Source organism: Catharus ustulatus, chromosome 4, assembly GCF_009819885.2.
Source record: "Catharus ustulatus isolate bCatUst1 chromosome 4, bCatUst1.pri.v2, whole genome shotgun sequence".
In the NCBI taxonomy this organism is placed as follows: domain Eukaryota; kingdom Metazoa; phylum Chordata; class Aves; order Passeriformes; family Turdidae; genus Catharus; species Catharus ustulatus.
Window position 1 is genome coordinate 39,517,568 of NC_046224.1, and position 25,610 is coordinate 39,543,177.

Genomic DNA, 25,610 nt, shown 5'->3' on the forward strand with positions numbered 1-25,610 from the left:
TTGTAGACATGTTTGGAGTTCTTCTTTAGTTTTGCAACATACAAAAATAAGTTACACTATATATTATGGCTTTCATTTATTTATCTACTCATTTAGTCGCAGTGTCATCATGGATTTAAACACTAGATGTAAATAATTAACCTGCCATGTTCGTCAGACTTTCCTTAAGCTTTGAATTTGTGTACAGAAAGAAACAAATATTAGAGGGAAAATTAGGAAGCTTCCATAAAACCTTAAATAGCAAGAAGCACCTGTAGAAAAAGGTTTTCAGAGAAATTTTAAATTCTATTTATAACTTTCACTTGATTTTTAAAATAATTTCAAATTTAAGTTTAAATTTCTTGGCTAAGCAAAGGCCAAGCCAAATATCCCATGCATTTCAATAGTCAGGACTTCCTACTGAGCTTCATTTCAGAAATGTTTACATACCAGTATGATACTATTATGCTACTGAAGTAATGATCTCTCTTTAATGGTTGTTAATAATACAAGGTAATAGATTTGGTATGCAGCTATCTGAAAAAGGCCACAATAATGCTAAACCAACATGACTCAAAACTGCAACACAACTGCTCAATATTTAGTGTTGTTCACTACCAATGGAAGGAGATGTTGGGTACAAAAGGTGCTTGAGTCAGACAAAGCCTTCAATTACACATTGCTGTATTATTATTAATGGCTATATTATTAATATATTTGCATTTTGAGGACTAAAGTTGCATTCAAATTGGACAAGCTATGACAACATTCAAATACACGTAAATAAAAAGAATTCTAGATTCATAGCCAAAGTAGTAACAAAAAAAAAATCTCATTGTGCAGTTGATGTAGCATTTGCAAGAACAATTTACGAATTCAATAATAAAGATTGTGGCACCGAATTTGGGAATATATTCAAGCTCTAGTTTTACTCAGGACAGAAGAGCTGCCAGCTGAATAAACCTAACTGACAACTGTACTTTCCAGCTCTTTGTAAACAAGGCCCCATGTTGTGCCAAAGAGGAGCATTCGCTCCTCTTTTTCTTCAAGGAAAGTATCTGAAAGGCAAGCTGTAGTGATTGTTTCTGACAGCAGAAGAATAAAGAAGCAGATAGAAAAGTTGGTGTATATATAAAAAAATTCTTACAGTAAAAGCATCTGTCCTGGTTCGATTTTGTTTATGAAAAGGCACTTAAGTATTGCTAAAACTCCAATACCGTACTTGTCCTTTGAGTTTTTCTGTTAGAAGGCTGCGCTGCAAGGTGGTCAGTGTGAGGATGCAAATGTTCTTTATACAGGCCTATTTCTCACAAATTTTATAATTATACATAGTATCTTACACCAGCTATTTAGAAGAACAGATTCATGTTCAAAATAATGACAGGTCCTCAGAAAATACTTCAGTGATGACAGATGATCTGTCAAAGACAATACACCACCTGTAGTGAGTTCACACTAGTAGGATTGGCAATGTAAATCTTTCAGAAGTGAGTCCTCAGTCTTTTGTTTTCCTCTCGTAGTCTCTCAATTTCAGCTACTAAGCTTTCATTTACAGAGTATCTTTCAAGTAAAGCGTGCATTTCATTCTACAGAAAGAAAAAAGTCCCAATCAGTAGTAATAAAGTTAATAATTCCAGTTTTATCCTATTGGCTTTCATATTTCTTTTTAAAATGAAATAACGTAGATAATTCTGTTTTTAAAAACTTTTGATAAGAAAAGTAAGATCTTCCCTTTTATGCTGACATACAGTATTTTGATCATTAATACATTAGTGAATATTTTATCAAAAGATATTTTGCAGTTCTTCAGGATGAGAATCCACTAATACAGATTCCATTAAAATGCTCAGAACCCAGAAAAGGTCTTTTTAATGCAGATCAAAAGAACAAAGATTCATAAAAAGGTGAAATAAAGAATACAGAACAGCTCAGTACCTACAAGTGCAGCTTTCTATTCTAATTCCATCTATCTTCTCCTTACCCCAGACTTTGGCCCTTTGCAAAGGACAGCTGAGTTTGATTACAACTCTTGAAATACAGAATTCATACCTACTCAAACCCTAGGTTGTCTTTATAAATCAAAGAAAAAAGCAATTTAACAGATTCCCATTCACAGTTTCCCCCTCCTTCACACAAAATTCTCCTTTTCTCGATCTTAATATACAAAATAGATTTTCACTTTTGAGAAAAAATGGCATGCCTTAGTATTACCAAAATTGAATTGGTAAAAAACTGAATGTATTTCCCATCATGGTCCTTGTACATACCAACTGCATATGAAATTGCTTGATCATCTCCACTTGCAAATTCACAATATCTCGATGGCATGCTTCTCTGCAGGAAGAATTGCAAAAGGAAGATCCTTAGACTTATTTACGAAGCAGTCTCTATCATACCCTCAGCACCCAAAACCCCACAAATCCTCACCTTCACTCTCATCAAAAGCCTAGAAGCCCTTAGACCATGAAAAATAATCCTCTACAGCTTATTTTGGAATATTTTTGTTATTGGTTACCGAAGTTTTGATAACGATTTTCCTAAGTACCATTTTTTTCAGCACGTAAGACATAGGACTTTACAGTTTAGAAACATAAATATATACATGGTGATATAAAGATTTTTTACTTGCAAACTGTAAGCTCCTCTCATTTTCACCATTCAAAGCTAATTTTCAACGCCTTGGTCACAAGCACTGCAGATGAAGATATTTATCTGCACTTGAAGATACACCTTTCCAGTACATGACTTCCAATACTCTTTTAAAAAAGGCCCAAAACATCAACTATGGTAAGTGATATATTATTCTCAAACCCATGGAATAATCCAGGTTAATCTACCTAAAAAGCAGTGGCAGTGTTGTCTGCAAAGTGGACATGAATTTGTTAATTCATGGACAACCATTCCACACTATAAAAACTATGCATGAAAATAGCCTCTGATGATGACATTAATACAACAGTTCCAGGAGCTGAGGAAGAACAAGGAGAACAGCTCACAGAAAAGCAGGCAAGCTCACAAGTTCTTCCTGAACAGTGCAGCCCAGTGCAGTTGTCTGGGACTGAGCACTGTGCTACAGGTACCACTGGCCTGACAAAGTAAGGTATTTCCTAAGTGGACACACAGAGATCTTACTTCATTTTCCTTTCCTCAAACATACAGCAAATCCAAAGGGAATTTTCACTTTCTCTTTCCACAGATTATTGTGCTACAGAACTCCTACTGGAGGCAATCTTGTTTAAGTGTATCAAGTATAGACACCAGCTAGCATCCTATAAATCCAAAGATGTAGGTTATCTCCCAAAGATAGGGAGATCAAGAAACAAACATCTTTTTGGAACCAAATGAATTATATATTACTCCTGATCCTTTCCTGAAGGTCTGTGGTTTTTCCCCCCATTACTTGAAGAGGAATGAATTTCAGGTAAGGTAGATAAAAATTCTTTCCTCAGATTCCAGCAGGTGAAAGGTAGTTACATTAATGGAAGTTTACAATAGCTCCCTTCCTTCTTACTGACCCCAATACTAACAATCTTTTATGATCAGTTTAAATGTATCTGCAACTTACAACTGGGAGAAGAGCCAGCAGAGCCTTCCAGCCACTCCAGAAAGTATAGGCCAGAGGAGAAGCACAATATTTAAGGCTCCAGATCTCAGGTACTGGAAGTAAAAGACTGGCAAGCATAACTTCTAACTCTAGGGTGCCTAAACATGGACTTTAAAGAAAGCACATCTGCAATACATTTTAACTTGCAGCAATTACAGGTTTTCATCAGATGTGTGTTTATTGCCAGAAACTCCCAGGGCAGTTTTACCATACTGTATTTAGGTAAAGACATTAAATAACATTTGATGTATTTTTTCTGTTGGCAGATACAGAACAGCCATAGTACACAGACCCACTAAGGTAGTTTTGCTTTGCTTTTTGTCATCATGACAGCAGCATTTCCCCATCCGGCAATTCTTCTCCATCATTTCCATTCAACCTACTTCATCTTAAACATGGGTTGGGAAGTGATCTCCTAGATAAGTTTCTCTTCTTCACCTTCTTCAATCTCCATTCTAAATAGAACTGTGCTAATTTGACTTCTTTCAAGACAACTGGAACGTTGGTTAGATACCCATAAAGTAAGTTGACACTGACCATCGCTTACAGCACAGACATTATTTCAATGCAAAGCTCCACCAGCAGAAATACACACACTCTGTTTTACCTTGCACATGCCAAGATAACAAAGCCAACACAACTCAACTGGCTATGTCAAACTCTACTCACTGTCAACTTGAAATTTCTGCTGCTGGGATAGGGAGATGAGCAAGGAGGGAAAGAAATAAAGTGCAAGGCTTCAGGAAAAGAGTAGAGACCTCACTATGCAGACTAAATTTACCATCTGAGAAATATTCACTCGATCTGGAAAACGTCAGCGAAGTCATATCAACAGCCCTCAGAGGCTTCAGTCTAATTAGTCATCAGAGCTATTAAAAACTAAGTTTCATATCTGCTTTTTCAAAAATAGAGCTATAAATAGTGTAATTTTCTAATCATAAGAGAAATTTGTTTGAGCAGATGCTGAAACACCTAATTAAGAAAACGTATCACTGAAAACAACAACACTGCAAGAATACCAGTACCTGAAGTCATCCATTGTTTCTTGTATCATATTCTGAATGAAGTTTATTTGAATTGCTGTCAGAGGTGCGTTTGGTCTGCTACTCCCAATGGTTTCTACTATTTTTTCTGACAATGAGCTTGCAACTCCAGCAGTGACAGATGATGTTATCTTTGAACCTTTACAATTGAAAATAAAACACTGAGAACCCTCAAGACAAATAAAAACCCCTCATATACGGCATTACATGGATACATTTTTAAAAACAATTATTTAATTAATTTTACCTCAAATATTGCTTGGTAAAAAAACCAAATCAGATTTACAAGGAATCTTTGCAGAGACAACTAGAGACATTCTAGGAAGGCTGGCTCAATCTAAAGAATCAAAATCAGATATTCTTTTTTAATGCTAAGTCCATTTTATCAGATTTCACACCAGTTTACACACCTAGAACTGGCCCAAAAGTATCAACTTACTTGTTGAGGTAGTACCATTTACTGGTAGATCATATGCAGGATGGGCCTGAACATTCTTCATTAGTTTCTCATTTGCATCAGTAGATGATGGTGGAGAACTTATAGATTCTATGCTTGATAAGCTTGATTTCGAAACCTGACAACAGAAATTTTTTTTTATTTGAAAGATGAAATCTAATCGCTACAATTGTCTAATTGCACTTGAAGACTTAAGTTTTCCAAAATGCACTTTCAAACATTTTTGCTTTCAGGAATCTGTTCAGAAATACATGCTTTTCATTTCCTAGCAAGATATCTGAAAAACTGATTGTAAAGCATTCCAAATCACTTAAAAGTGGGCACACAGAATCAAGTGCAAAAGGTGGGGGGACTTTCACATCAAAAATGTTGTGACTAAGTTGTATCACTACTAGAAAACTCAGACTTCTCAAGAGCAATATAAAAGTAGCTAAGCTCTGTGCAGAGGCATATCAAAGATACCTCAACAAAAAGAGGGAGATGGAGAACAGGGAAAGAAAAGGGTAGAACTGACCTAACAATCAATCATACTGGTGCAACCATCTAGTGATGCTTCTTGATTTTCTAGAAAAATCAAAATACTCCTCAGGCTACCTGCTTTGTTTCATGGGAACTTACTCAATCAGATCTTATTTAAGACAAACATACATTAATCTTCTATTACTGAAGGCCAATTCTCTTAAATCACACAAGGTTTTATAGATTTGTGTTAGCAGTGTGCAAACAGAGTTGCAAAACAAAACCAGATGGGGCATTATTCAGGATTTCTTTCTTCAAAAAATAATATTCTGTCAAGATTCTAAAAGGAATACAGTAATTTCACGATTACAAGTCACACTGAGTATAAGCCGCATCTCCGGGCGTCGGCAACATTTCGTTCTTTGTCCATACACAAGCCGCACCAGATTATAAGCCGCTCTGTCGTTCGCAACAAGGACTCGCATGCAACGAAGTTGCCAAGAAGTAACAGAATCGCGGGATCACGGGCCACTCGGGGCTGCCAACGGGGCCGGGTGGCCCAGCTCAGCAGGGCCGCTCGGGGCCGGCTGCTGTTGCCGCCGGGCTCGCTTGCCCCGGCCCGGCACTGCCCTGCAGTGGCTGCACTGCCTGAAGGAGGGAGCCCCCACCTCCCTCCCCCACCCGCCGCACTGCCAGCAGGGAGCCCGCCTGCACCCGCCGTGCAACAGAGTAACCAATTTGTAACAATCGCACAATCCCGGGTTTTACTGGCAGGTGCTCAGCTCGGCACCTCGGCTTCCACTTCCGGGGTTGGAAATTTCAGAAATTTTTTCACATATTAGCCGCTCCTGAGTGTTAGCCGCATTTCCGGGGTGGGAGCAAACTTTTAGTCAAAATGGTGCAGCTTATAATCGTGAAATTACTGTAATTAGAATACCTGCTTTAAGACAGCTTTAGATTCCTGTTTTCCAAGACTTGTCTTCTTAGAATCAATCTCTGGATGTTCCTCCTCTTCTTTAATTGGTGATCCCAAAAGTGCATGTAATGGGCTAGACTGTGTCCCTTGTGCACTACTGCCCACTGGGTTTCTTTTCACTGGAAACGCAATGGTGGGCTGTGGGAGAAAATCCAAACCCAACAGGCAGGACTGCACACCCAGGCCTAAAATGAAAGGGAAAGATGAAATACAAAGATCAATAAACACACATACCAAATATGTCCCACAATTAAAATGCCTGCACACTCATACAAAACTGACAGACACATGAAGTCACCAAAAAATGTACTCTACAAAAACTACATCCTTTCATCTCACTTATGGTGCCCCCATCCTCATAAAAGTAAAAATCATGTAAAGCCTAGTATATCACTACAAACTATATAAAGGAAAAAAACTCAATCACTTTAGGACCATACTTTTGACTTCCTGGTACCATGTTGTGTCTCTCAATGGTCAGATTATTTCCAGAAAAGTTGTTTCAACGTCCACTTGGGTCATTTGTTTGTTTTCAATGGTATGACAAAATCAGCATGTGCGAACTCACACAGACATCCGAAGCCTATCACTGGTATATGCTTACCATTTCCTTGAGGATCTTCAGTCACTTTATTTACAATAATATCTACAAAACAGCAGAACACAGACAAATGAAGTGTGTATTTGTATCACTGCATCTAGTTCACAATCAAAGACAAATTAAAATATCAAGCAGGTACAGCAGACACAAATGACATTTTGTTGCACTACACGCAAATGATGCTCTACAAATTCTAGAATTAGTAACTTACCATCTCTGACTGGAGAAAACACATCTCCTAAACTACTTCGACCCAAATCATCAATTTTTTTTACTTCAGCACTTTTCCCATGATCTGTTTCTTTAGACGGAATGACATCCAAGCTGGAACTATGGGGGAAACCTTCGAAGGACAATATCATTCAGTTAGTAACTGACCTTTTCCAAAAATAACATAAGTCATGGCTAAACAATCTCACACCAACCATACTTGGGTAGTCCAGTAAGCACTTCAGAACCCTCTGCAGATGGTAGTTAGAGGGTCAATTTTAACTTCCTCATTTGGGCTGTTAACAAAGGTACTAGAACTAAAAGCTAAAGAGGAGGGTTGTAAAATTGGAGAATCCACCCATGTTTAGAGAAATCAACATGATGGGTGCAGCAATTTTATGGTGGGTCAGGTAAAGTGTAAAGTAGTAACTGCACCTTCTGCTAATAAGGTAACCACATTCGGACGACAAAAATTTAAATTTGTTCTGCAAAAAGAAACATTTGCTGTACTAGGGCCATTAAGCATTCCAAGGGAAATCATACACCATTTTAAAAGCTTATCTACTGTTAGCATATTCTCTGCTTATTCCTAATATTAGAAAATCAATTTATATATTCTAATATTGGAAAACCAAATTTGAGTTACAAACTGCAGACAAAAAAAAACCCCAACCAAACTTGTTCCTAGACCTTTCCTCACTATACCCTCAAGCCCCATCCCTTACCCAAGCCAGGGGGGAAAAAAGTTAGCTTTCATATGCATGGTACCAAGGACATTGTCTGAAAAGAATGGAAGCATATTTTAAGTCCAAAAAAAATCCCCAGTAACAACAGTTTTTATAAAGTTAATTCAACTGCTCCGACAATCAACAAAGTAATTTTTGTAATTTCACAAAATGTTCATAAAACCTGTAACCTTCTCTATATGGGATTGCGTGTTGAAGTGATCCAAATATGACTGTGTGGGTGACTGCAAATAATCATGTCTATGTATTTACAATAAGTGGAATCTGAGTCACGTTTACAATTTCACATTTAAATGTATTAATATATTACATTCTTCACTCCTTCATATGTGCCAGTTGTGACACCAAAATAGGATTGCACCTGTTAGGTAAGTAAATACTTGGTATACTGAGTCAAAGCAGAAGTGCAGTATCAACCTGCGTGTCAGAGTTTAGAGGAAAAAGTGTAACATAAAATTGGGCCAAAATATCTTGTGCACTTTTATCCACTCCCAGTAATCTAAATGTAGTAAGGAACAGTTGTAAATGGGAGTTTATGGGAAGCCAGCTCGAAGTACATCCAAGTTTCTCATCACATATTAACTTCATTTATGCTTTTGTACCTTAAAAATACCTGTGACTGAAAGCCTCAATTTTGTTTAAATATGCGATCAGATTACTTCACTGAATTCCCCTTATTTCTCCAAAGTTAAATCCTATCAAGAGATCTAGAAGAAATTCCAGACAACAAATGAAGTTTGTGGTATCTCATCCATTCCCATTTTTAACCTTAAAGAACCTATCTTTTGGAGAATTCAGAGATCATTACTTCTAAAGTGAATACTCAGATTAAGGAAAATTTTTGCTCGGTAAGCTTTCTTTTCTTGAAACATTTTTTTATTATGCATGGTCCTCTTTAAGGGGTAACAGCCATTACATCTTCAAATAAAGATAATAAACCATATGCTTTTAACCAAAATAAAATTTTCCATATCATTCAGTAATGTTGATTAGCAGCACTCCTTCCATACACAGGAAACATTCTACTTCACCTCATACTTCACTGCATACCCTAGGGAGGTCATTAATACACATCCCTATGGATTGCAGTGGCTTATTGCCTAATTACTGTTACTAAATGTATTTCTCCTCCTTTTAAAAGGGAGGGGGAAAGTGCTGTTACATTAAAATGGATTGGGTTTTTTTTTTTTTTTCAAGAACCAAACCAAGAGATTTGATTACTGATTTGATATTTTCAGAACTCTTGAATTAAATAAAATTTAAAGAGTACATTTCACACAGTGGCAGTTTTGGAATGCTCAGAATTTTTACAAAGAACTTGGTAATTTCAGAGACATAGATAGCAAGTACAGTTATACAACTAATCATACTTGCAACTATATTTATCATCTTTCCTACCATGTGATACTGGAATCATGCCTCTCACAAAAATACAGTTCAGTTGTCATTTGGGTTTTTGGAATAGATTGCTTTTAGGTTGCTTTTTTATCCTGTGTTTTCCTTTTTTCCTTGGTTGGTTTTTGTTGGGTTTTTTTTTTTCGATGAGGCCTGTTACTCCTGTTTGTTAATAGAATTACAAATCTTAAGCTTTCAGAAACTACATTATGTACATAAAGATTATCTACAAGAAGTCAGAATGCAAGAGATAGTCCCACAGTACCACCACAATTTTAAGACTTCATGTGTCTTAAGCTTATAGTAGGAACCCATTTACATCCTACAGTCTCACAGCATGTGTTAGGCAGTGGGGAGGGAAAAGAAGTATATGTATGTGCATGCACATACACACAGTACTTCCTAACAAATGCCCTTTCCTCAGTGAAATTTTCATACTGTAACGGTTAAAATACGAAACATTGCTTCCATCTTCCACATATGCCCACTATTGTAAGAGTAGTATGCAACATTACCTGTTTTCTCCTGAAAAATCTCTCCCCCCTTATTCTCATTTGTCAATGTAAGATGAGAGGAAACTGTTGCTGATGCTTGAGAGGCAATGTTTTTGATGCCAGAATTTTGAATTCCTCCAAGATTACTACCAGCTTTAACTTCTACTCTTTTGGATGCAGATTTATTTGAAGAACCTGTGAGGTTAGACTGAAAAAAAAATAGAACCAATTAAGAGAAGTTATTATTCCTTCAGCCAGCAGTAAAAACACAAGACAATACACTTTACGTTTTAAAAACAGTACAAAAATTCAGTTCAAGTTGTAAAGGTTGCCTAGGAGATATGCCTTTACAAATACAAAAAAAAAAAAAAAAAAAAAAAGGTGCCTTCATGTAACTTCAAAGAGCATGGGAAACATCCGTATCATATAGATACTGTGAGGATCTCAACAAGAATAGCAACCATTTAACAGTGGAATGACCCCACATGAGGCACTTTTGATCCCAGGTTTAGACGTAGCAGAAAAAAGACATTACATTATTAGGGACTACAAATTTTACAGGAATAGTTAACCACTAGCAGCAAGTGTACTAGAGGAGAAGGCAGGTCTCAGAGTGGTAAAGAATCCATTTCAAAGGTTCTCTCAGTGTCCACTAACTGGAAGCATAGGGTTTCTGGATAGAGTAGACCCCAATTAAGTCTTGGAAGAACCTCTTAAGTCTTCTCTATTATACAATTACAGTAATTTCATGACTATAAGGCACACCCTTTTGACTAAAATTTTGGCCCCAACTCAGAAGTGCACCTTATAGTCCGGTGCGCCTTATATAATGGACAAAGTTCGGAAATTTGCCAACCCGGAAGCGTGAGCCGTGAGCCGCGGGAGGAGCCAGTAGGGCCGTGGCTGCCGGGTGGAGGTGGGGCCATGGCTGCTGGGTGGAGGCGGGGCCGGGGCCCTATGGCTGCTGGGTACAGGTGAGCCCGGGGGCCCGTGGCACTGCTCCTGATGGGTACAGGCAGGCCTGTGGCTGCCGGGTACAGGGGGGCCCGGGGCCCGCGGCGCCACTCCTGCCAGGTGCAGGGGGGCCCGTGGTACCGTGGCTGCCAGGTTGAGACAGAGCCTCGGCCAGCAACTGCATGGGGGGAGCTGGGGGCGGATCCTCGCTGCAAAAAAAAAGGGTGCCCTATAGTCCGGTGCGCCTTATATATCGGCAAAAGTTTGGAAATTTGCCGACACACAGAATTGCGCCTTATAATCCGGTGCACCTTATGGTCATGAAATTACTGTAACTGCTCCACAGTTTAAATGTGTTAGCAAAAGTCCATACATAGGACATACAAAATATCTTCAGATGAGCAGCCCAGTCTTCTCCTTAAGCAGAAGAGCCATTACAGACTTGTCTGCTACTGCCTACAAATAACTGGAGGTGCCACAAACTGATCTGCAAAGGCAGCATAACCACACCAGAAAGCCTAGAAGACTATAACTTCCACTTATTTCTACACTGAGGCCAGAAATGGAGGGAATTCCACACTAACGATGCCTAAAACAGCCATTAAGACTAAGCAGTTTATAATTCCTACATTGGTATGATCCAATTCTGTTGGCATCTGTAATGCTTAGACAGTGAATGTTAAACTTCTTTTAAAACTTAAACTTATGCTTTGCTTTCATTAATCTGCATATCGAACAATAAAAATACCTTGGAAGAAGTGCTACTGAACTGAAGACGTATGCATTTCACACAGCCTTTGTGAGCAGTAACTGTTTTCACTGGTGATGTCAGTTGTCTTAAGTCATACTGGCAGATCTTTCCCCGGGAACATCCTATTGCCAAAGTAGTACCATCAGGCATGAAGTCTACTGTGGTCAGAGGAAAATCAGCTACAATTGTTGTCAGTAACCTTCAAATACAAGAAAGGATATGATGAATCTTTCAGAATTCACGAGTTGGACTTTTCAATACAGAATAGCTGAAAAAAATAAATATATATATATATATAAAAACTTTCATAACTCAGCTACAGGTCAGTAGTTGAATTTCTCCAGTGCCAAGTAATTCAGTGAATTATTTTAAGAAACAGTGGATTAGGCTTACACTAAGCAGCAACACTTAACAAGAAAAAAGCTGCATATGCCCCAAAAGACTTCATGGGGACAGGATCACATTGCCTTCTTAATGGCAAACACCAACATTATTTACTAGTATCATCATTTGCAGCAGCAATCATACTACATACATCTTCTCATCCTCTAGCTTCCCAAGCCTACCAACTCTACCCTTCCCACACCTCTGGGAAAAACTTCAGGTCTTAGTCTGCATCCTTCTACTACATCCTTCCAAAATGCAAACACACTCCTGGCTTTTATTCAGCTAGAAAAAAACCACTACTCACGATAAAACCAATGTCCCACAAAACCATTTGCCATCCTATCCTCCTACTACAAAGTCCCATCACCCATGTCCCATCCCTCCTGCTTTTTCATCCAACATTATCCCCATCTCAGCAGCTCTGTGCATCACACTTGACTCTTAGCTTGAAAAGCAGGCAAGCTAAGCTCACATGGCTGAAGGTCCCCATAGGCAGTACCACCCCTCACAGAGGTTAAAAGAGGTTTTCTCTATCAGAAAAGTCCCTAACAAGCACTGGAGAACATCATCCATAAACTGGACTTCAACCAGTTCCCACATGCGTTGGAGTTTTTCAATTGTTTGTTTGTCAACTTAGAAAGCAAAGTGGACTACGGGACAAGCTCTCCACTTCAACCATTCTGCATAGGGGCTGAATGAAATAATTCATGTCATAATTAGGCACGTTTTTTCAGTTCATAAAACCCAAATAAGGAATCTTTTGGAATCAAAATGTCTTTCATATACTCACTTTTTACTCAAAGTGTCATAGAGAATAATTCTTTTATCCAAACCTACAGTTACAAGTAATAGTTTATTGACTGGAGAAAAGCAGATTTCTGAGGCTGGTGCTTTATGAGTATTTTCAAAATTATGATATGGGTTCTGGCTATTTACATCCCAGAGAGTTACATTTCCACTGTCAGAAACAGTGCCCAGCAAGGATTTCTTAAAGGATGAATATTTCAAATGTCGAATAGGCTGTAAAACAGACATAAAAATGAATTTTAATACCAATATCAAACAAGATATTAAATTATTTTTTAAAGACAAAAACAGATCAGGAATACAAAGTTAAAGTAGTCTACAACAGCTTCCAACTCTGAAATACAAATAGCAAAATCAGAAAATCACTTTTGCTATGGGGGGAAACTTTATTTTTACTATTATGGGGTACCATATGAGCTGATCAACAAAATTAAGAAAAATGAAACTTCCAGAAAAGTTTCTCCAATTTTCAGCAAACATCATGCCTTCACACAAAAAACCCCCACATCACATCTAAAATTATAGGAGTGAAAAGGTACATTATTTCACCAACTAGTCTCCTGCCAAGAATGTTAAATTTAATTCACCTTCACTGACTTGAGGTACAGTAATTTCATGATTACAAGCCGCACTGACTATAAGCCGCATCTCCAGATGCCAGCAACATTTCATTCTTTGTCCATAAATAAGCTACACCTGATTATAAGCCGCTCTGTTGTTCGCAGCAAGGACCCACGTGCAAAGTTGCCAAATAGTAACAGAATTGCAGGATCGCGGGGTTTACTGGCTCGGCTCGGGCCGTGAGGGCTCAGCCCGCTTGGAGCTGCTGACGGGGCCGGGTGGCCCAGCTCGGCGCTGCCGCTCAGAGCCAGCCACCACTGCCGCTGAGCTCGCTCGCCCCAGCTCGGCGCTGCCCCGTGGCAGCAGGTGGGGATGGAGCCCCTCCCCGCCCACTCTCGTGGTGGGAGGCGGGCACGGAGTCCCCCTGCCTCCCCACCGGGCCGCGGGGCCGGCAGGAGGGAGCCCCCCGCCTCTCCCCCGGGCTGCGCTGCCTGAAGGAGGGAGCTCCTGCCTCTCCTATCCCCAACACTGCCGGCACTGATCCCACCTCCATCCACTGTGCAACAGAGTAACCAATTTGTAACAATCGCACAATCCCGGGTTTTACTGGCAGGAGCTTGGCTCGGCACCTCGGCTTCCACTTCCGGAGTTGGAAATTTCAGAAATTTTTTCACATATTAGCCGCTCCTGAGTGTAAGCCGCATTTCCGGGGTGGGAGCAAAATTTTAGTCAAAATGGTGCGGCTTATAACCGTGAAATTACTGTACTTGGATATCAGCCCATCTGATAAGACACACAGACTCCAGAGCTAAATAAATATGTAGGTCCTGCAGAACAGACTTCAACCTGTGGACTAAGACCACAGAATAACAGGCATGGTTTATCACATGCAGCAGCCTTGCTATTGCAGAACCAGGTAATCTGGGAATTTAATTTGCCTTTCAGGAAAGGTATTTTGTTTCCACCACATTGCTTCAGAGGACGTTTCAGATGCTCACTGCTCTAATACTACAATTAATTTTATTTATGACCCATCTGTATCTATTTGCTCCTGTGACCATAATGCCCTTACACTTAAACAGTTTCAAAACTCCTCAGTGCTGCTATCCTCTGTTTTAAAGAACAGCAAGCTCACTTTCCTTTAGGCTTTATTTTGCTATAAAAAAGACAGTCCCCGGGACTGGTGTTTTTGTACCATCAGTCTTTTTGCAACTCTCCCAACATGAATCTTTCTTGAATATGAACAACAAAAATCTTTTATGATCCCCAAAATACTTTGCTACTTTCTTTGGAAGGGCAGTAAGATTTCATCCATTTCAATACTGTAAAGACCACCCTGAAATAGCCTATTTTGTTTTCTTTTTTGACTCTGTTTTGGTGATTGTCATTTTATATTAAGAAATCCAACTCCTTCTTTCCCTTGGGAATTGTGAAATCCTATTCTAATAAGAGCCTCACTTGTCCCCTAAATCCAGTATGTTGATTTCTACTCTGTCACAGTTATTCCTGTGTCTATAGTTTCAATCATTTTCTGATACTGACACAATCCTCTCTTATGGGCAAATGCCTTCCCACTGGGTTTCATCACAGCTCTACCTAGAATCACAAAATCTTTAAGGCTAGAAAAGAACTCAAAGACCATCAAGTCCAAGCCTTACCCCAGCACTGCCACGTTCACCACTAAACCATGTCCCTAAATATCACATCTACATGTTCTTCGAATGCTTTCAGGGATGATGATTCCATCACTTCCCTGAGCAGCCCATCTCAATGCCTCACTACCCCTCCAGAGAAGATTTTTGTTCTAACAGCCAATCTAAACTGGCGCAACTTGAGGCCATTTTCTCTTTTCCTATTGCTTGTTACCTGTGAGAAGAGACCAACCCTTACCTTGCTAGTACCTATATTTTCAGGTAGTTGCAGAGAGCAATAAGGTCCCCCTATCCCCTGTGATTCCATTTCTCCAGGTTGAACCCCAACTCCCTCAGCTGCTCCTCTCAAGACCTATGCTCCAGACCCTTCCTGGTTTTGACCTTACTTCTACTATCATAAGCACTATTGAAAATATAGAATAAGCTAGATAATGAAAGAAAATATTCGTTTGATTTATCAGTATAATGAGTTTCCTACCCATCCCAGCTAGTATTTTCTCACAAAGCAGTGAATCAAGTACTTTACTCAAGTCCAGTCCAACGAGTGCTCTTAATTTTAATTGCCTGAAAATGCTCTCAAAAAGCTATTGCTTTATTCTGGCATAGACCACACCACAATGAACTGCACTGGCCTTTATCCTATTTCTGTCATTATTTTAAAGCAGATGTGTTGTTTCATATTCTTTCAGCATAATTTCCAGCACTTGTATTGTGTGCCTTGCTGGAAGCCAAATTGATTCAACCTGCTTTAAAAAGGTGGCACCTTCGACTGCATATTCAAATAGGAATGAGTAAAACTCCTCATAATTAATACAGTCCTCTGCTGGTCACAATTTTATCATCATTTTTCCGTTTGTTTACATTAAAAAAATACTGAGAGATTCAGGAGTAACATCTTTAATTACAAACAGGATCTACATGGGAAATATTCCTGATCCTCAGTTCTCTCAGTTTTTCACCTCCAAACACTTCCCTCCTTACTGCCCTGGCATCTGCACATATTTCATTTTCTCACTCCTGTACTTCTGCCCACCAAGATTACTATCTTCTAGCTCTTCTCAAATCTCCCTTGCTATCCTACCAAGCTGGCCATTTCCTTTTCTCCTTTATCCTTTTAATTTCACAGGTCTGGGCAAGTTCTCCATTTTCTTTCATATGCCTACATTCCCCATATTACCACTGCTTCCCACTTTTAGCTTTAAACCTAACAAACTTCTCAGTATATTGAGTGGCCAGAATCCATCACACCCCTTTACAAATCAGCCAGCTGTTCAAACAGCTAAACTAAATCCTGTTGCTAGGAGAATTGCACCAGGCAGTCAAGACTTGAACAAACATTTTATTTTGAAACAAACCTTAATTTATCCCCACAACAGCAAGCAGATAAGAATCTGGTAGTCTAAATGAATGCCAACAGCAAAGACAAATTATGGGATCTGCAAACAACTCTGCAAGAACTCAATTCTAATACAACACAAAGGTGTTCTAAATTAAAATCAATTAACAGAATGTAGGCCAACGCTCCTATGAAAAGAATTTTGTTTAAAGTCAGAGAAAGCACTGCAACCTTGGGCTATTCTACTACTTGTAGAAGCTACACAACATGAGAAACTAGCTGGCATGGAAACTACATTCCATCATGCTGAATCAAACACAGACAAGCTAAAATTTATAAGGTTAGTTAGACTTCACATTCCTCAATTTTAAAAAAAGTTACTATGGAGTGGTGACCCTTCCTAAGTAAGAAAACCAGCACCAGGATCAAACAGAATAATACACTGTTTATCTATTCAAGTTTACTGTTAAGGAAGCCTGGCCCCTCAGCTATAAATCAAGTAAAGGCTTTTTAAATCTAACAGAATTACACAAGTCTTCAGATACTTGCTTCATTGCAGAATCAATTCTCCAATTCTCCAATTAAAACCCAAAACAATAATAAAGCCATTTCTGCACACAAAAGTAAAGAACATTTTTAGGATCAAAGACAAGTTGATAAACTGGGACATCCAACTAGCCAACTCATTACAAAATCACAGCTCAATTCCATTTTAAATTAAAACTATAATCAAATAACTGCCCTTCCTAAGAAAATGTTATAGACTCTTCAAAATGTGAACAGGAGCTCTTTGTTTGCAATTACTCTAACACATCAAATAGTTTTATCCATCCTAAAGGTCACTCAGCTTTGCAGCAGACTGCTTGATTTCATCTGACAAAGTAGTTATTCATGGCGTATCTCTTACTCCTAATCACTTTCTGGTAGAAAGAATTGAATATATCAAACAGGTTCATGCAAATCATCCTCACAAGAATTTCTTCATTTTCCAATTAACTAGCAGCATAGTCCCCACTCTGGATATTAACCTCAGCTACATAATCCAGCCATGGACCTCCCTGCAGCTCCTGCCTCACATTCACATTCTTCAAAAGATCATAACAATCAAATCAGAAATATGACCTGACTATACAGATGGATTTTTAAGATCAAACCAAGTATGAAGTACAATTTTGCTTCAATATAAGTCTGAGATTGGTGATGGATCAGACACTACAGCATCTAGGAGCAGAGATAGTTTAAATTTAACAGAGATTTTTCATCAGAAAGTATACCATAATTCTCGAGATGCTAGGAGATTGTAAGAGATTTTTCACCACGTCATACTGTTCGTGCAAGACAGGAGAAGAATTTAATTTGACACTATCTGAAATCTAAGACTGAAAAAGCTGTCGCAGTAACAGAAAAGGAGTAAGGCACAACTTTGGCATTCCTTGCAACATTAAAGGTCAGGTTTAGGACCAAAGCAACAGTTCTGCATCCCCTAGGTAGCTCCTAACTCTGTAAATTGATTCAGTAAAAAACTAAATCACGCCTAGAACTCAAACACATGACTATCCATAAAACGAGGCAACTCTCACCAAGAGCACACATTGGAATTTCCAGTGGGACAACACAGCTCATTTACTACTGCAAATGCTCTTACATCAAGGGAATTTCCCTTGTTGATACCCACTAATTCTTTTAATATCTTTTGAGTCTGCAGAAAGGAATTGCAGCAGCAAACCCTACCAAGGTTCTTAAGTAGTACATATGCTTTGTATTTGCCTTGTGCACAATCTTCCTTCAAACTAGCTCTCTCAAATACTAAACACCTAAGTAGACATTAAGATAAAACCTAATTACTTTTTTCTTTGAGCAGCTGTGCAATTTTAATCTCCAGATTAAATAAACTTATTTCCAAATACAGGCTTGTACCCACCCCTACTGTACAGATAGCTTTGAGTAAGTTAGAATCCAGGCTGTATGGCCTTTGCCCTCTGCAACAATATACATTGAATGGTGGATTGAAATCCTGCCTTGGTTTGTAAAGCCAACCGTGCTTTAATCACTTCTAACGCATCTATAAGTTTGTTCTTGAGAAGCCAGTGTCTACCAAGTAAAATTTGCTGTAACCTGCCTAGAAAAAAAGGCACTTAAGAAATGTGTATTTTGATGCTACCTAGTATTTAAGGCTATAATGCAGAGAGTGATCTGCTTTCTCCTTTCCTTAAGGGCACTCTTAAAAATTAAAATTAAACAGAACACCAAAACTTAAATGCTCTTGATATGTACTTTCAATTTCTAAAGACTGCAGATTAAGATTAGTACCTGAAAGGAACTTAACACAGAGAGTTTACCTGTCTGCTGCCATAACCAAACGGACTACTTGATAAATTCGTGGTAACACTGTGTAGGATGATTTCACCACTCAAAGATCCGGAAACAACATAGCCATCATTCCAATTATATGCAACACATGTCACTTCATCTTTATGCTCCTGTGGGAAAGGCAAGTTAGAAGGAGAATGTTAATGACATTGTTCTTAATTTATGCTTTTGCAAAAAGTCTTCAGCTTGATTTTTTTCTGACCATCTGTAAAATTCTAAAATATTTAAGAGTTGTTATGGAGTATCACAGAAAACAGCAGCAAAACATACCAAAGATCAATCATAACCACTCTCTGATTGTTTGCATTAGGTAGTTTTAATACATTAATAAAGATGATCACATAATTATATACAATATTTTAAAAAGACAGCCACAGAGATATTTACCACAGGAGTTACGAACATTTTTTTAAAGTCTCCCAGAAACCAGTGATATTTGAATTTACTTTCTGTTTACCTGATGCACTACTGACAACTTCCCCTTCTGTCACTTTTAGCATTAATACATATATTTACATATATTTACAGTCATTTGCAGTGATGATATTGTGTTTAATGCCACATTATTTTTCCCCTATATTTCAGTATAGGGGAAGACAATTGAGTCAAAAGTTAGGAATTTAAAGTATTGTATTGGCTACCTAGAGGTTTTGTTTCCAATTGTAACTCTGAAAGTCCAAGAAAAAAAACACAAATCAAAGCTGAAGTTTCACAGCCTCTTAAAACAGTGGTGCTAAATAAGGGCAAACCATCTACTGAAGGCATCTGGGAAAGCCACTAATCATCCTACATTTCATGGATCATAAAGTTTTAGAGACTTCTTACTAGATCAGTTAGAAGTCAACCATCTCCCAGTTTTGCACAACATTAGTTCTACTACAGTATTCCACAAATTTAGAAGTGTTTTCTCATTCAACATATCAGAAACAGCAATTACTGCAATGCAACTCCTGGAAAAAAAACCCCATCAGGTAACACCAATAAAAATTTGCAAAATAAGAAGTCTATCCTGAAAATTTAAACATATATTACGTAACTGTACTCTGAAAACATAAAGTTACAGATTTTTGTTAAATTTGCTATTTAGCACATAAAGAACACAAACTTGAACAAGACCCAGATGTGTGCTAGCTCCTATCAGTGACCTTGATCCTACACAAACCAGACTTAGAGAAAACATGTTTTTTTACAGTTGGCAGCAAAACCTGGGAGTGGAAAGCTACACTTCTTCCACAACCAAACTTACCTTCAGGCTGCGGTAAATCTTTCTGGACTTCAAATCCCAGATATTAACTGTGCTATCAAGGCCTCCACTGACGAGATACGAAGAACTAGAATTCAAACTCAAACATGTCTGTTTTGCCTAATGGAGAAAGAAGAAAAAAGTAAGCTAAAGATAATTACAGGATTTATTCAAATCTACTTCAAACACATTGATGTGTGCTTTAATTTTCATCAGCCTAAAGAGTCCCACTGACAGACAGATCTATTCATATTCCACAGCTTTTTCCTAACAAAAGGCATTTAAAAGCAAGTCCACTTTGGGCATACATTTAATATACTTTAAAACATAGGTATATTAATTAATAAACCTTCAAATGCTTGCATTTCCCCATTCCCATTTCAAATTTTTTTGGCACGTTTTCCTCCAACACATTTTTCCCTTTAAATTATAGCTCTGTAAAGTGCAATCATAGTATTTTATTCAGGTACTGAGGTTTTTTTTTAAAAATCCCAAGTTAAGGAGAAAAAACTCTAGAAGAAAATCAAGAAGTCATCTAAGTTACATACTTCACATTCCCTAAACATTACAGGGAATATTATAGCAGAAAACCTCATAATTCAATTAAGTGGTTTTTTTTAAATAATCACTGAAGTACTAGTTTTTGAAAAAAAATGTCAATCTTAATGATAGGTCTACATTGAGAACAAATTATTATTCAGTTCCATCACGTTGAAAATTCACTTTTAAGTTCTCAAGATTTGAGTGAATAAAAAACAAGTCCATCTAATTATTGACATGATAAAATTGTAAGGGATTGCATTAGTTATAGATCAGATTTAGTGAAATCTTCAGGACAAACACTCCACCTTTGAAGTTGTTTGCTTCAGCACCCTAAAAGCAAGGTTTGAACAACTTTTCAGAAAATTTCCTGTCCGAATTAGCATTATAATTGCAATCCGAGGAGAATAATTAGAATGGTTTAGAACACTAACAAGCTATTTAAGTGACCATGTGAAGAGACTCTTCTAAAACTAAGCCCAGCTTTCTGAAGTGCCACACTTCCATTTAAGGGGGGAAAAAAAAGCCTTGAACACAACACAAATTCTCTTGTTTCTTGGAATTCCAGAAGCTGGTACATGTACGCTCCAAGAACAACCACTACACAGACTCTTGTGTTTTCCAGTGCACAATTAATATGCCTGCAGAATACTGACAGCTCAAGTTGGAAAATCAAGTTCAAACTTGAGCTATTCCATCTCCTACACATTAGATCACATCTGAACCACTGACTGCCTTATCACATTTGCATAACAACATCTGTATCTTCTTACTGACAGAACTATTTTAAAAGCACTATTGCCCCCACTCTTTGTATGTGTTTAACAATACACAAGGAAATGTTTTTACATATGTGTCATAATTTTAACAATACTAAAATTAAATTGATCCAAATATGCAGAACAGATGTGAGATACACGGGATACAAAGTGAATGGGGGAAAAAATGAGGGAAAAGCATTACTCATACTTACTCCTTCAGCTATTTCAAAGACTGGAACAGGTTTGCTTTTACAACTTGAAAGAACTATTTTATCGCCAGCAGCAGAAGCAGTGGCCAGATATCTATCTTTGTCACAAGTTAAGGAGCATAATTGTAGGATACTGGTGATTAATAAAAGCAACAGGAAGTTTCCCTTATTGAACAGAAGACAGATTGGCTAAACAGTCTAAAGCACTTGAAGGGACCTAGAAACAGAAACGTAAGGCTATTTTCCAAGCTTTCATTAAGAACCTCTTGAATTAACTACAGCCCTTACTTGCCAATACAAGAGAAACAGCAATTTCTTTGATAGAAAAGATGAGAAATATCTGCCAGGTATTATTTAAGAGCTCTTTACCACTAAGGCAACTTATCCAGTCTACAATTCTGCTTCCCCACACCCCCAAGTAAGAGCCCCATTTATCACTACTTCAAAGGAATGTCTGTTGCTGTTAGCAGACTATGGAGGTAGAAAATCGTCCTGGTCATGACAAATGTTAGACTACTTCACCATACAGTTTCTAGAGCACAAAGAGCAGTTGCCAATTTCTCCCACTCTGTACTGAGAAAAGAAAAACAAAAGCCCAAAAGGAACCTTTTATGAAACTAAGTACCCCAAAGTAATAAGAGCATTTATAGAACTACAAGGAGACTGCATCTGCACCACCACCAAATAAATTGAGTAATCATTCAGTCTTCAGGCCAATGCCCATTGTGATTTTGTGTTTGCTCATTTAAGAATAACACAGGTTAATTGGCTGGACTTAACACAAGAGAACCAGCAGGCAGAGCAGTGCTTGCTACTACTTCCATTATTTTAAGGCACTTTTGGATAATTTCACAGAACTATGCAGAACCAGAACTAATGCTTTATCCCTAACAAGCTGACAAGTCCATAAAGCAAGGTACTCCATTTTTTCAGTTTTGGGAGATGAAGAGACTGGACAGAAGAAAGCACGTAAGACAGACTGTCTGGAGATACAGTTTACTAAACACATACAAGTGTGTATGCATATACACGAAAATATTTCATCTGTGCTTCAAATTCTCTGCGTGCTCCATAGTCAAAACATTAATTTGTGTTTCAGTTGGTGCAACTTCTTTTCTCATATAGCATCTTCTCCGGAGACAGCCACACAAGCCATTCACCTGACAGCCCACTGGCATTTCTCTTATGTTCATCTAACACTTGGCCCCTCATATCATTATTCTAGAACTGGTTTCAGTCAGAGGTGAAACACCTAAATGGGTCAGATCCATTCTGATGATAAACCACCACCATGAGTGTTTTCCTACACAACAACACATTTCTGCTTCCTCTTCAAAAGCTACAAGCAATGGAAAGAAAACCAGTGGTAAGAGGTAAGTGAACACTATCAAAAATTACCAGAATCAACAAGTGCCAGGAAAAAAACATTTCCTCACTATACTATGTATAGAATTTTACTACACCAGCAATTGCTTTGCTCAAGCTTGTCAGTTAATTAAGCACTGTCTTAAAAATGAGTATCATAATCAACTATTGAAGGAACAAATGAGTGAGCTTTACAGTTGGCAGGCAATTCAGGCATATTACAGCCATTAGAAAAGTGCTGAAGATGAGAAACTTCTCCAGAATTATTTACCATCATGAACAGATTCTGCAAATCCCTTCAGCATGGGGAACCACAAAGCTTTGGTCAAAAGACATACCAATGTTTTTATACAATACTTCAAAACACATCAGGCCTCTGTTTTACAAACACCAATAAAAAAAAGGAAATAAAAAAACACTGGAATTTTGCACAATACCCACAGAAATATGGCTGAAACCGTAAAGGATACTATTGCTGGCCCAGCACAGTGAACTGACTGGATGTGAGGGAGTATGTGGGTTGAACTGCTCCACCACAGTGAAAGATAAGGAATCCCATATTTTAATGTCATCTCCTGATGATGCAAAACGTATGCTTTCTTGCATGGCTGCACCTGTTTTAGCAGAAATAAATTAATAAATGAAAATACATTAAATAGGAAAATAAACCAGGCAACCTAACAATTTTAAATGGTACGGTTGAGGTTTTCTTGACAACCTCAATATTTATTTGGAGAGTTAAACAGTTTGGCTGCATACACGAGTGAAAGGTACTTGAATTCTTGCAGGAAATGGGTGGTTTCTTTTTCTCAAAGCCACCCTCAGTACGGCACCAAGAGAGACTAACATGAAGCCTTTATCTCCGCAGTTCACAGCTGCCTACCAGCAAGCCCCGAGTATCTGAAGGACCCGTTTCCCACCAGTAGATGGGGATATACAAACCAGAATCGAACTGCAGGGGAAGGATGGCAGTATGGACCTAAAGGACTCACTCAAGCGTTCATCTCACCACTCCAGAGGAGACATCTGAGAATCCTTTCAACTAAGCCTTTAACAGTAGAATACGAGCGACAATGAGTCACTTTTCATCGCACATTACAAAACATTACAAAATAAAAAGACCAAGAACAATGTACTACTACTTATTTTGACTGACACTTTTCAAAACTTAAAACCAGTGCTAGTTTGAAACGCTGACTCTTTATTCCTGGTAATTTTAAACTATCAACAAGCAAGGACTGTAAACTTCCCTTCAGCTGAAAACACAACCACCCCTTAGCCAAAGGTTGCGGGAAGTCCCCACACAGCTTTAGGCCATTCATTCTTCTGCCGGGAGTGTCAACACTCACAAAACTACACAAGAAATTCAGGGTCCACATCCGCCTTCACTCGCCATCAGCCCGCGGAGCTGCTCCTCCCGCCACACAGCGAGCTTGTTTCCCGCCCCGCAATTCAGCCCCGGAGCCCGCGGGAGGAGCCGCTCGGCGCACCCCGCCCCACAGCAACGGCATCGCCACCGCCCAGCCCCGGCCCCGCTCCCGCGCTCTCCCCACGGCGCTGCGCACCTGGCCGGGCAGGCACCGGGCCGAGCCCCGCTGCTCGCCCCGCCGGCCCGGCCCAGCGCCGCCTGAGGGACGGGACCGGCCCGGCCCCGGCTCCGCCCGCCCCGACTGGGCCCGGCCGCGCGACCCCGGCCCCGCGCGCGCGCTCGCGGCCCGACTTCCCGCGCCGCGCCCGAGTTCACACGCCCCGTCCCGGCAGCCCCCGCGCGCCGCTCCCGGCGCTACGGCGGCCCGGAGGGGCCCGGATCGGCCACCGGTGCGGGACGGGCCCTGAGCCCCGCGGGCACGGACCCGCGGCCTGGCCGCTGCTGAAGGAGGGTGGCGATGGCCACGCCATAAACCCGCCGTGAGTGGGTTTGAGGGGCCCCACATCTGCCGCGTTTTGAGTTGGAAATGCAGATTCCAGTGCTGTGCAAAAGGCGTCTGGGGTGTCGTACATCTGGGACCCGCGGATGTCCTGGCGACAGAGCGAAATAAACGATAGTTAATACATTACTTCTAGTACAAGTAATGCAAGTAATAGAGAATTGTTGCATCTGTATCCTGACTTGCAATAGAACTGTTATCCTGGTCATGCTGAATTTTACAGAAGGGGGGCTTTTTTTCTTCTTTTCATCTGGTAAAATTAAAGGTAGCACTTCCTTTAAGGTAATACGTGTTTCCACTCTTACTTTCTACCCCTAGACACAAAATAATATACTAAATTTAAGGGTCTATTAGACATAGAATCTATAGCAAAACTTTCTGTAGAGATCTGCCTTTGAGTCTTTACCCTGTGTACCCTCAAAACCCTCAGTCGAGCTGAAATGCCTGATTTACTTCCCTTTTCTGATGGAGTCTTGATTTTCCAAGTTCATTTAATATCTAGTCTGTATAAGTGAACTCAAGAATCAGGAGATACCATGCCACTGTTACATAAAATGCCATTATTTCCCTATAGCAATGAGGATCATGCCTTTATTGCATCTATTAAACCTCATTAACCAAACATTAGTCATAATTTATATATTCGATCACCTGCCTTCTCAGCTGAGTATTAAGGGATCCACAGCCTTCCTGCAAGTATTCTACCCTTGCTCCACTTTATAGTCCTAATTTGCTGCTAAATCTGTCATGTTTCACTTCTGAGGCCAGTGGTTGTTAATCCA

General features: G+C 39.2%; 1 protein-coding gene across 2 annotated transcripts; it reads right to left on the bottom strand.

Moving 5' to 3' along the window:
- On the bottom strand, positions 1-24,515 carry NEDD1 (NEDD1 gamma-tubulin ring complex targeting factor). 2 transcript variants are annotated; one of them, XM_033058558.1, is made up of 15 exons: positions 24,466-24,515; positions 23,371-23,514; positions 21,539-21,633; positions 20,029-20,145; positions 18,752-18,892; positions 12,847-13,076; positions 11,667-11,868; positions 9,986-10,172; positions 7,331-7,462; positions 7,123-7,164; positions 6,480-6,703; positions 5,066-5,201; positions 4,609-4,765; positions 2,247-2,313; positions 1-1,565 (listed from the first exon to the last, which is right to left on the bottom strand). In XM_033058558.1, exons 2-15 carry the CDS (start codon positions 23,504-23,506, stop codon positions 1,461-1,463), a joined length of 1,971 nt encoding a protein of 656 aa, XP_032914449.1. In that variant the 5' UTR covers positions 23,507-23,514; positions 24,466-24,515; the 3' UTR covers positions 1-1,460. The 2 variants fall into 2 exon arrangements, with proteins under 2 accessions (XP_032914449.1, XP_032914450.1); XM_033058559.1 differs by lacking the exon at positions 24,466-24,515 and adding an exon at positions 24,250-24,401.
- Positions 24,516-25,610: the final 1,095 nt, after the last annotated feature.

Coding starts and splice junctions, on each gene's coding strand:
- NEDD1 (XM_033058558.1), bottom strand. CDS start 23,506: ATGCAAGAAAGCATACGTTTTGCATCATCAGGAGATGACATTAAAATA. Junction 4,766..5,065: donor AAATGGTACTACCTCAACAA/GTAAGTTGATAC, acceptor TCAATTGTAAAG/GTTCAAAGATAACATCATCT. Junction 2,314..4,608: donor GAAACAATGGATGACTTCAG/GTACTGGTATTC, acceptor TTCTTCCTGCAG/AGAAGCATGCCATCGAGATA.